Source organism: Scyliorhinus canicula, chromosome 4 (assembly GCF_902713615.1).
Source record: "Scyliorhinus canicula chromosome 4, sScyCan1.1, whole genome shotgun sequence".
Lineage (NCBI taxonomy): Eukaryota > Metazoa > Chordata > Chondrichthyes > Carcharhiniformes > Scyliorhinidae > Scyliorhinus > Scyliorhinus canicula.
In genome coordinates, this window is record NC_052149.1 from 26,924,996 (window position 1) to 26,937,347 (window position 12,352).

General features: G+C 47.6%; 1 protein-coding gene across 3 annotated transcripts in view; it reads right to left on the bottom strand.

The window, feature by feature from the left end:
* LOC119964436 (dihydropyrimidine dehydrogenase [NADP(+)]-like) overlaps window positions 1-12,352 on the bottom strand; it is a 918,190-nt gene that overhangs the window by 466,729 nt on the left and 439,109 nt on the right. For all 3 annotated transcript variants that reach the window (XM_038793913.1, XM_038793914.1, XM_038793915.1), the window contains one exon: window positions 3,719-3,929. In XM_038793913.1, the coding sequence (XP_038649841.1) occupies window positions 3,719-3,929 (211 nt within the window). The remainder of the gene's footprint in view (window positions 1-3,718; window positions 3,930-12,352) is intronic.

Genomic DNA, 12,352 nt, shown 5'->3' on the forward strand with positions numbered 1-12,352 from the left:
TGCTTCAGTAAACAGTTTAATGGCTGTGATGTTTAACCAATTTCTGAAGTCTTTGTAATTTCAGCTTTAGCAGCTCATTAATGTTTTTTTTTTGACAGTGTACAGATGATTTTACTGCAATTTGACACCGTTCATCTCCTCAAACCCCCCCCCCCCCCACCCCTCCACCCCCTCCCAAAATGTCACGATTCACTTCTAAGATTAGGGACAACTCAAATAGAAAGGAAATAAGCTCGACAATAGAGGGTTAACAGCTATTGCTTAAGAGTCATCGCCGTTATGTACTTTTACATATTGCAATTTTTGGCACAGTTGCACAATTTAGATTTTTTTTTTATTACTTTGAAGTGTGACATTATCATGGATTTATTATCGTCAACCAACCTATCAGGACACAGGCATTTCTGCTCCACAACAATCAGCATCGCATCACCCATTAGAGAAACCTGGCAAATAAAGATAAGCAATGCTACAGTAAAACAATGTTTAGAACAGCTACTCACTTGGGAATGTTGGCCAATCATTCAGAAGGTCGTTAAGGAAAATTTACAAAAAACAATGCCAGGCATTTTCTAATTAAAATGCTTCGAACAACATTTTTAGAATATTTCTTTTAATAAGTGACAAACAAGTCTCTGAATATTTTCGTTATTTTTATTAGTCTTAATTCTGGGGGGGGTGAGAAAGTCCCAGAACAGATCCTGACCCCTTTACTCCAGGAACAGTTGGTTGGAATAAATGTGTTGCACATTATTTCTACCGAGACGATTTGACGCTTGGTTATGTTATTAGGGAATTTAGATGAATGAAAAAGAAAATCAGTTACACGGCAAGTGTGAGTGAGTGTATTGTATCGGCACAAACTGAGGGTCAGACATGACTTACATTTAATCATGGATTTTCTGGGGGTTTTCAGAAACCTCCATCTGCCGTTTAAGCCACACTGTGCAAGCAGTGCAATAAACATGTCAAGCATAAGAAAACTCTGGCGTAAAGCAAATATAACACATAAAACGCAACAATATTGCTCAGCCGCTGAAGCTGCCTTCAATTGCGCTCATTCATGGGCCTGAGTTTTTCGCTCATCGGGCGTGCGCACTCGGTGGGCATGAAACAGACGCAAAATGCGTTCCCGGTTAGCCCCAGAGTGCAATTACACTCTGGCTGGCTCTGATTCAAGGCCACCAGCATGAAACACGCTCTGTGATAGGCTGTGAGCGCTGCCCAAGGAGGGCGTGTGCCCAGGAAAGGGAGGGTGCAGGCTGGCATTTCTCACTTCGATGGTAAGGAAATTGCTGGCATCCAATAAAAAGGATGTGATAAATAGACGCTGGGACAATCATGATCCGAGTGGCCACAGTCATCGTGGATTTACGAATGGGAAATTATGTTTGATGAACTTGGGAGGTTTTTGATGGTGTTACTAACGCATTTTATAGAGTCGGTGGATGCAGTATATTTGGCTTTTCAGAAGGCTTTTGATGAAGTCTCCTGTAGGAGGTTAATTACCAAAATAATAGCACGTGGGATAGGAGGAGGCAACATACGGCCATGGATTGAGGATTGGCTAACAGACAGAAAACAAAGAATAGGAGTTAACAAGTCATTCTAACAGTGGCAGGCTGTGGCTAGTGGGGTACTGCAAGGGTATTGGGCCCCAGCTGTTCAAACTTTACATGAATAATTTGGATGTGGGGACTCAGTGTAATATTCCCAAGTTTGCAAAGCTAGGTGGGAATGTGTGTTGTGAGCAAGATGTAAAGCGGCTAGAGGAGGATTTGGACTGACTTAATGAGTGGGCAAGAAAATGGCAGATGAAATAGAATATGAAAAAAATGTGAGGTAATCCATTTTTGTAGAAGGAACAGATGTGCAGTGTATTTCCTAAATGGTAAGAAATTAGAAAGTGTAGATATACAAAAGCACCTGGGTGTCCTTATCCATAAGTCATTGAAGGCTAGCATGCAGGTGCAGCAAGCTACTAGGAGGGTTAAAAGCCTTCATTTCAAGAGGATTTGAGTATAGGATTAGTGAGGTATTGCTTCAATTGTACAGGAGCTTGGTTAGACCGCATCTGTGTAGTGTTGGTTCATTTATCTCAGACAGAATATCATTACCAGAGAGGGTAATCGAAGGTTCATCAGATTTGTTCTGGGGATGGAGGGACTGTCTTAAGAAGAGAGCGGTCAAACTGGGCCCTTACTCTCTCGCGTTTTGAAGAATGAGAGGTGACCTCATTGAAACCTACAAAACTTAAAGGAGTAGACAGGGTAGATGCAGATAAGGTGTTTAACTTGGTTGGAGAGTCCAGAACCAGGGGGCACAATTTCAAAATAAGGGGGAAGCCACTTCGGACCAAGATGAGGAGAAATTTCTTTACACAGGGGGTTGTGAATCTTCAGAACTCTCTACCCCCCGAGGGCTGTTCAAGCTCAGTCATTGAGTAGGTTTCAAGCAGAGATTGATAGATGTCTGATTAACAATGACGTAAAGGGTTATGGGGACAGTGGGTGTGAAAGGCATCAAAGTGTCTGGTCAGCCATGATCGTATCCAATAGTGGAAGCATGATCAATGGCCTGAATGGACGACTCCTGTTTCAATGTTCCCTTTGTCCCTTTGGTGCTCCTTCAGAGGGACAGCCACTGCGATGCTGTCTCTGGGAGCTGCTGACCCACAAAAAATAAATATTGATGTTAAAACTATACCACAAGTGTCCAGGCAGCACAATCATGCACAGATCTCAGTCTCCAAGCACCTTTCTAAATTTTATTTCAACCCATGACAAGTTATCCCGTCCTGGGTCGAGGTTCAAGCTAAAGCGTGAAGACCGCCTGACCAATCGGCCCACTCGCCAACCGCAGAAGCAGACGAGCCATGCAAAATTGCGTTCGATCGGCCCCTTAATGGCTGAATTGCCTGCGTGATTGTCGGCGCGCGCACGGCTGACTCTCACGTGCACCTGCTGACCGAAAGATTGCACCAGTGCGCAACAACATTGAGATGCGCCCCCCACCTCTTCTCCCACAATTTCATGCGATTCTGGGTCAGGCGCACGGTCAATGTTAAATTCTGTCCATGGAGCATTACTTGTATCATTGTTTTAATAATTCTGTACATACAATCATTTTGAGTAAATATTAGACAACGAAAAACGGTTAACGCGAAAATTCTGGCCTTATTTGTTCGAGAGGATTTATGAATGGAACTTATTTAGTGCCCAATGTCACAACCTTTCTGCAGGTCCAACAGGCTGAGGCCAATGAAGAAATGGCTGAACAAAGAACTTCTGTTTGGAAAACATTTGGGGTTATTGAATTTAACTGCAAGGAAAAGGTTTGCCTGTCGAGGGTTCATTACCTAATGCAAACTTCACAGTCATGTTCTGTCGGAAGGTCACTGATCAGAAACATTACCTCGGTTTCCTTCTCCATAGAATGCTACCTGACCTACTGAGTATTTCCAGCGATTCCTATTTTTTATTTCAGTCATGGGTTCAGTAGTTCTCATTTAGTGCAGAACCTAGCATCAGTGGTGGAGTATGGCACTAAAGAAGAAAATACAGTTCAACTGATAACTAGTAATATCCTAATTGTGGAGGTGCAATCTAGCAATATATCGCCTGAGGAAAAACAAATATCATAATTTGGTGTTAATTCTTTTTAAAGCTTCTCAGAAACCAATTTAGAAAGAAAGTGCAGTAGTTTATAAATTGCTTACCTGAAGAATTGGAGAGAACGGAGCCAAATGCACTGATGACAATGTTTGCTTTTAAACGAATAACTTGATCGTCATCTTCAATCCAATCCCCAGCGTCATTTTGCTCTGTGCGAACAAACTCAATTGCAGAAACGCGCTGACCTTTCAAAATAATTCTTCGCGGTGACATGTAAGGCAAAAACTCACATCTTTCTTCCTTTGCTAGTTCCACCTAATAGATAAGTACAGAAGACAGAAACACCATTGTTAAGCTCAGGGCGACTCTGACCTCCATGCCAATATACATAGACACATGCATAGAAAATAGAAGCAGGAGGAGGCCATTCGGCCTTTCGAGCCTGTTCTGCCATTCATTATGATCACATCTGATCATCAAATTCGATACTCAGATCCCGCTTTCCCCCATATCCCTGGATCCCTTTAGTCCCAAATTCTTCTTGAAATGACACAACGTTTGGACCTTAACAACTTTCTGAGGTAGTGAATTCCACAGATTCACCACTTTCTGGGTGAAGAAATTTCTCCTCGCCTCAGTCCCAAAAGGTTTACCCCTTATCCCCAAACTATGACCCCTAGTTCTGGACTCACCCACCATCGGGAACATTCTTTCTGAATCTACTCTGTCTAATCTTGGTAGAATTTTATAAGTTTCTATGAGATTCCCTCTCATCACTCTTCTGAACTCCAATGAATAAATCCTAACCGACTTAGTTGCTCCTCATATGACAGTCCCGCTATCCCAGGAATCAGTCTAGTAGACCTTCGCTACACTCCCTCCAGAGCAAGAACATCCTTCCTCAGATAAGGACACCAAAACTGCACACAATGCTCCAGGTGTGGCCTCACCAATGCCCTATACAATTGCAGTAAAACATCCCTATTCCTATACTCAAATCCTCATGCTATGAAAGCTAATATACCATTTGCCTTTTTTATTGCCTGCTGTACCTTACTTTTAGCACCTGATGCACGTGAACACCAAGGTCTTGCTGAATATTCACCTCTCTTAATTTACACCCATCTGATGCTCGATCAATGACTCCAGAAGCGAGATTGGATGACAGTTGAAGGCTTAATTGGACTAGATGTTTCCCCCAGTAGCGTAGGTACAGAATGCACCAGCTGGGGAGACACAGACTCTTATACTCCGCCTTACTGGGTGGAACCAGTAGGCAGGCTTCACCAATGATCTTGCTGTCTCAGGTACCTCCCCCCACCAATGGTCTTACAGCCTCAACCTGGGTACCGTGATACCCCTAATACCGACTACCACATTCACCCCCTGTTAAAAAAAGAGTCCGGCCGGGGTGGTGGTCTTGCGTTATACAGTGGTAGAGGTTGAGATTTTAGTGGTACCCGTTGGTGGTACAGTGTTTTGCCTTGTTACATGTCACAACTATTTACAGTATTTATTTACATGTACATATCAAAATGAAGCAATTAGTCGATCGGGGGCCCTGATCGTCCTCTGTGAACGTCACAGTTTCGGCGGTGATGCAGGCGCCGGCTCGGGCATCTGTGACTCCGGGAGCGTGACTTTGGTTTCTTCGGTAGCTTCATCACCCCTAGATGGGACCAGTGGGAGAACTGATCCACCTGGGAAGGGGGCAGCCATGGGGTGCGCCGGTGGGAGGGAGGGTGGGGATCCAGCGGGCGTCAGGTCCCGTAGGGAGACCGTATCCTGTCGGCCGTCAGGGTACACCACGTAGGCATACTGAGGGTTAGCGTGAAGGAGGTGGACTCTCTCGACCAATGGGTCCGACCTGTGCGCTCGCACGTGTTTGCGGAGCAGGATGGGTCCAGGAGCTGCCAGCCAGGTTGGGAGCGAGGTCCCAGAGGTGGACTTTCTGGGGAAGCCAAGGAGACGTTCATGAGGTATTTAGTTTGTCTTGGTACCCAGTAATGATCGAATGGAGTGGAGTGCATCAGGGAGGACCTCCTGCCAGCGGGAGACTGCGAGATTCCTGGACCGTAGGGCCAGTAGGACGGTCTTCCAGACCATTCCGTTCTCCCTCTCTAACTGCCCGTTTCCCCGGGGGTTATGACTAGTCGTCCTCCTCAAGGCAATGCCTTTGCTGAGCAGGAATTGACGCAGTTCGTCGCTCATGAAGGAGGACCCCCTATCGCTGTGTATGTAGGCGAGGAAACCGAACAGTGTACAGATACTATGGAGGGCTTTTATGACGGTGGCTTCGGTCATGTCAGGGCAGGGGATGGCGAATGGGAACCGGGAGTATGCATCAATCACGTTCAGGAAGTACGTGTTGCGGACGGTGGATGGGAGGGGCCCTTTGAAGTTCATACTGAGGTGTTCAAAGGGATGGGAAGCCTTTACCAGGTGCACTTTCTCTGGCCTGTAGAAGTGCGGCTTGCACTCCGCGCAGATTTGGCAGTTCCTGGTGGCGGTCCTGACCTCCTCGATGGAGTAGGGCAAGTTGCGGGTCTTGATAAAATGGAAGAATCAAGTGACCCCGGGTGGCAGAGGTCCTCAAGGAGGGCCCACTTGTGCGTTGGCACATGTACCGCAGGATAGGGCATCAGGAGGCTCGTTTAGCTTCCCGGGATGATACAAGATCTCATAGTTGTAGGCGGAGAGCTTGATCCTCCACTGTAAGATCTTATCGTTCTTTATCTTGCCCCGCTGTGCATTATCGAATATGAAAGCAACCAACCGTTGGTCAGTGAGGAGTGTGAATCTCCTGCCGGCCAGGTAATGCCTCCAGTGCTGCACAGCTTCTACTATGGCCTAAGCCTCCTTTTCAATGGAGGAATTATGGATTTCTGAAGCATGGAGGGTGCGTGAGAAGGCGGCCACGGGTCTGCCCGTTGGTTGATGGAGGCCGCCAGAGCTACGTCGGACGCGTCGCTCTCGACTTGGAATGGAAGGGATTCGTCGATTGCGTGCATCGCGGCCTTTGCGATGTCCGCTTTTATGCGGCTGAAGGCCTGGCGGCAGGGGAAAACCCGTGGATTGGATTAGTGGGCGGGCCTTGTCCACATAATTGGGGACCCACTGGGCGTAATATGAAAAAAATCCAAGGCAGCGTTTCAGGGCCGTGGAGCAGTGGGGGAGGGGAAACTCCATGAGGGGGCGCATGCGTTCGGGATCTGGGTCTCTTAAGTCCATCATGCACTACGTAGCCGAGGATGGCTAGACGGTCGGTGCTGAACACGCATTTGTCTTTGTTGTAGGTGAGATTAAGGATTTTTGCGGTATGGAGGAATCTTCGGAGGTTGGTGTCGTGGTCCTGCTGGTCGTGACCGCAGATGGTGACTGTCGAGGCACGGAAACGTGGCCCGCAAACCGTACTGGTCTACCATTCGGTCCATCTCCCGTTGGAAGACCGAGACTCCATTTGTAACACCGAAGGGAACCCTCAGGAAGTGGTAGAGCCGCCCATCTGCTTCGAATGCAGTGTACTTGTGGTCGTCTGGGCGGATGGGGAGCTGGTGGTAGGCGGATTTGAGGCCCACCGTCGAAAAGACCTTGTATTATGCAATCTGATTGACCAAATCAGATATGCGGGGGAGAGGGTACGCATCGAGCTGCGTATACCTGTTGATGGTCTGACTATAATCGATGACCATCCTGTGCTTCTCCCCGGTCTGTACAACCACAACTTGAGCTCTCCAGGGGCTGTTGCTAGCCTGGATAATACCTTCTTTCAGTAACCGCTGGACTTCCGACTTAATGAAGGTCCGGTCCTGGACACTGTACTGTCTGCTCCTGGTGGCGACGGGTTTGCAATCCAGGGTGAAGTTTGCAAAAAGGGAAGGCGGGTTGACCTTGAGGGTCATAGATTATCATAGAATTATCATAGATTATCATTTACAGTGCAGAAGGAGGCCATTCGGCCCATCGAGTCTGCACTGGCTCTTGGAAAGAGCACCCTACCCAAGGTCAACACCTCCACCCTATCCCAGTAACCCCACCCAACACCAAGGGCAATTCTGGACACTAAGGGCAATTTATCCTGGCCAATCCACCTAACCTGCACATCTTTGGACTGTGGGAGGAAACCGGAGCGCCCGGAGGAAACCCACGCACACACGGGGAGGACGCAAGCTGGAATCGAACCTGGGACCCTGGAGCTGTGAAGGTCGTGAGGCTGCAGACAGTGAGATGGGGGGGGGGGGGGGGGGGGGGTATAGGGCCGCCGAATTTAAAGGTTAAGCTCTGGAGGTTGCATTGGAAGTCTAACCCTAGGAGCGTAGGAAGGACATAGAGTCGGAAAATTTTTAATTCGCTTCCCTGGACCGTGAGGTTAGCTACACAGAACCCCTTGATCTCTACAGAGTGAGACCCGGAGGCCAGGGAGATTCTTTGATTATCTGGGTGTATGGGAAGAGAACAGCACCTTACTGTGCTGGGGTATATGAAGCTCTCTGTGCTCCCGGAGACGATCAGGCAGGATGTTTTGTGTCCATTGATGAGCACGGTCGTCGTCGCTGTCGAGAGCGTTCGGGGTCGAGACTAGTCCAGGGTCACCGAGGCGAGTCATGGTAAAAGTTGAAGATTTTCCTTGGGCGGTGTGTGGTCATCCGAATCGGGGTCCTGAGACTCCAGCCAAGTTGGCGGCGCCCACGGGTCGCACATGGCTGCGGATGGGCAAGATGGCGGTGCCCACGCATTGCACGTGGTCCCTGGGGAACAAGATGGCGGTGCCCGGGGCCCGCACGTGGCTCGGGAAAAAGAAGATGGCGGCGCTCACTGCCCGCACGTGGCCCGTGGAGAGAGTTGTGGTGGCGGCCCCGGTTCGCCCCTGGAGACGGCAGTGGCCGCCAGAGCCTGGCATACCGCCATGAAATGGCCCTTTTTGCCGCACCCTTTGCAGGTGGAGGAGCGGGCCGGGCAGTGCTGCCGCGGGTGCTTGGCTTGCCTTCAAAAATAACAGCGGGACAAGCTTGTGGGGGGACGGGGGATGCCTCGGGGTCGGCCGCGGGCGGGTTCCACGCTGCCCAAGGGGCTGCCGTGCGGTCAGGGACATACGTGCATGTGTTTCGGGAGGCTACATCCAGGGAGCTAGCAAGGGCCTGTGCCTCCTTGAGGCCTAGTGTCTCTTTCTCTAGCAGCCGCTGACGGATTTGGGTCCTCCGTGGGATTTGGGTCCTCACAGCTCACCCTCCCATCCAACATTGCATCATCTGTAAATTTGGAGATAATACATTTAGTTCCCTCGTCTAAATCATTAATAAAAAATGTGAACAGTTGGGTTCCTAGCACAGATCCACTCGTCGCTGCCTGCCAATCAGAAAAAGACCAACTTATTCCAACTTTCTGCTAACCAGCTTTCTGTCCATCTCAAGACACAACCCACAACCCCATGCACTTTAACTTTGCCTAGTAATCTGAGACTTTGTCGAAAGTATTCTGTAAGTCTAAATAAACCACACCCACTGGTTCTTCCTGGTCAACTCTACTAGTTACATCTTCAAAGAATTCCAGTTGCTTTATCAAGCATGGTTTCCCTTTCGCAAATCCATGCTAACTTTGCCTGATCATACCACTGCTTCCCAATTGGTATGCAATGAAATCTTTGATAATGGACTCTAGGAACTTCCCTACTATCGACTTTAGGCTCATTGGTCTATGGTTCCGTTACCTCTCTACCTCCCTTTTGGCATAGTGGGCCTATATTAGCTACCCTCCAATCTGTAGGAACCATTTCAGAGTCCAAAGAATTTTGGAAAATGACCACTAATGAATCTACTATTTCTATGGCTACTTCCTTCAATACTCTGGGATGAAGATTATCAGGTCCTGGAGTCGGCAGCTAATGTTACAGTTGTATAGGACTTTGGTTAGGCCACATTTGGAATACTGCGTGCAGTTCTGGTCGCCACATTACCGGATGTAGATGCTTTAGAGAGGGTGCAGAGGAGGTTCACCAGGATGTTGCCTGGTATGGAGGGTGCTAGCTATGAAGAAAGGTTGAGTAGATTAGGATTGTTTTCGTTGGAAAGACGGAGGTTGAGGGGGGACCTGATTGAGGTCTACAAAATTATGAGAGGTATGGACAGGGTGGATAGCAACAAGCTTTTTCCAAGATTGGGGGTGTCAATTACAAGGGGTCACGATTTCAAAGTGAGAGGGGGAAAGTTTAAGGGAGATGTGCGTGGAAAGTTTTTTACGCAGAGGGTGGTGGGTGCCTGGAATGCTTTGCCAGCGGAGGTGGTAGGGGCGGGCACGATAGCATAATTTAAGATGCATCTAGACAGATATATGAACGGGCGGGGAACAGAGGGATGTAGACCTTGGAAAATAGGAGACAGGTTTAGATAAAGGATCTGGATCGGCGCAGGCTGGGAGGGCCGAAGGGCCTGTTCCTGTGCTGTAATTTTCTTTGTTCTTTGTTCAATCCCATGAATTTCCCCAAAACCATTTATCTACTGATTTCCTTCAGCTCCTCACTGAAACTTGTGTTTCTCAGAACTTCCGGTACATTTTTCATATCTTCCTTTGTGAAGACAGAAGCAAAGTATGAATTTAGTTTCTCGGCCATTTGCTTTGTTCCCCATTATGAATTCCCCCATTTCTGACTGTAAGGGGCCTACATTCAGTTTTGTTCATCTTTTTCTCTTTACATACCATTGGAAACTTTTACAGTCAGTTTTTATGTTCCCCGCTAGCTTACTTTCATATTGTATTTCCTCCTTATTAATCAATCCCTTGGTTCGCCTTTGCTGAATTTTAAACTGTTCCCAATGCTCAGGTCTATTGGTTTTTCTTGCTAATTTGTATACCTCTTCTTTGAAACTAATACTATCTCCAATTTCCCTTCTAAGCCATGGTTTGGCCACAGTTCCCTTTCTACTCTTGTGCCAAATAGGAATAAACAACTTTTGGAGTTCACCTATTCATTCCTTGAATGTCTGCCATTGCCTGTCCACTGTCCTTCCTTTCAGTAACGTTTCCCAGTCCGTCATAGCAAGCTCATGCCTCATACCATCATTGTTACCTTGACTGAGATTCAGGACCCTGGTCTCAGAATCAACTACCTCACTATCCATCTTGATAAAAAGTTCTATCATCTTATGGTCAATGCATTGCCAACTAATCCTTTCGCATTGCACAACACCCAGTCCAAGATGGACGTTTCCCTTGTTGGTTCCGCAATGTATTGGTCCAGAAAACCATCCCTATACACTCCAGAAATTCTTCCTCTATTGTACTGTGACTAATTTGGGTCACCCGATCTATATGCTGATTAAAGTCACCCATAATCACAGATGTTCCTTTATCACATGCATCTCTGACTTCCTGTCTAATGCTACTTCCAACATTACCACGACAATTTGGTGGTCTGTAAAACACCCCTACGAATGTTTTTTGCCCCTTGGTGTTTCTTAACTCGACCCATACAGATTCCACATCTCCATAATCCCAACCATATCATATCCCTTTACATCTATCTGCACAACTAATTCATCCATTGTATTTTAAACACTCTGCGCGTTCAGGTACAAAATCTTAAGGCTCGTCTTTTTAACGTTCCTTGTCCTGTCCCGACTATTTTTTACTATGTTCTTATCTGATTTTGGCCCTGGATTTCTCTGCCTATCACTTTTCTTATTCTCCTTGCTGTCTTTTTCTCTTGTTCTTGATTCCCCCTGCTCTGAATTCTGACATAGGTTCCCATTCCCTTGCCATTTCAGTTTAAACCTCCCTAACTGCTCCAGCAAGTAACCCCCCCCCCCCCCCCCCCCCCCCCCATCCGTCCCTGCCAGGTGTAACCTGTCCAGCTTGTACTATCCCACCTTCCCCAGAATCAGTCGTCCCAATGCCCCAAGAATCTGAAACTCTCCCCCTTACGCCATCTTTTCAGCCATGAATTCATCCTATACGTCCTGCTATTTCTAATCTGACTAGCACGTGACACTGGCAGTAATCCTGAGATAACTACCTTTGAAGTTCTACTTTACAACTTGCTTCCTAGTTCCGTATATTCTGCATTTAGGACCTCATCTTCTTTTTAACCTATGTTGTTTATACCAATGTGTTGCATGACAACTGGCTGTTCACGCTCTCTATTCCGAATGTCCTGCAACTGCTCTGAGACATCCCTAACCCTCGCACCATGGAGGCAACAAACCATCCTGGAGTCTCTTTTGCTGCCACAGAAACGCCTATCTATTCCCCTCACAACTGAATCCCCATGACTATTACATTTCCATGCTTTTTGCCCCACACCTGTGCAGCAAAGCCAATCATGGTGCTAAAATTTGGCTGCTGCTGTTAAACCTCGAGAGGCCATTCCCCTCTACAGTATCCAAAACGGTATAGTGGTTTTTCAGGGGAATAGCCACAGGAGATTCCTGCACTGCCTGCCTCAGCCTCTTGCTCTGCCTGGTGGTCACCCATTCCCTTCCTGCCTGTGGAGTCTGAGCCTGCAGTGTGATGACCCCCTCTCTGTACGTGCTATCCACGATATACTCTCTGCCTCGTGGATGCTCCCCAATGTCCCCAGGTGCCACTGCAGCTCTGAAACCTAGGCTTCCAGGAGCTTCAACTGGAGGCACGTCTTGCACACATTCTGGTTCTGGGAACTAGATGTGGTCTCCCACAGGGAGCAAGAAGAGCAGACCATGGCTTAGCGTTCTCTTGCCATGTCTTACCCCTAAGAGTGTGGTGTG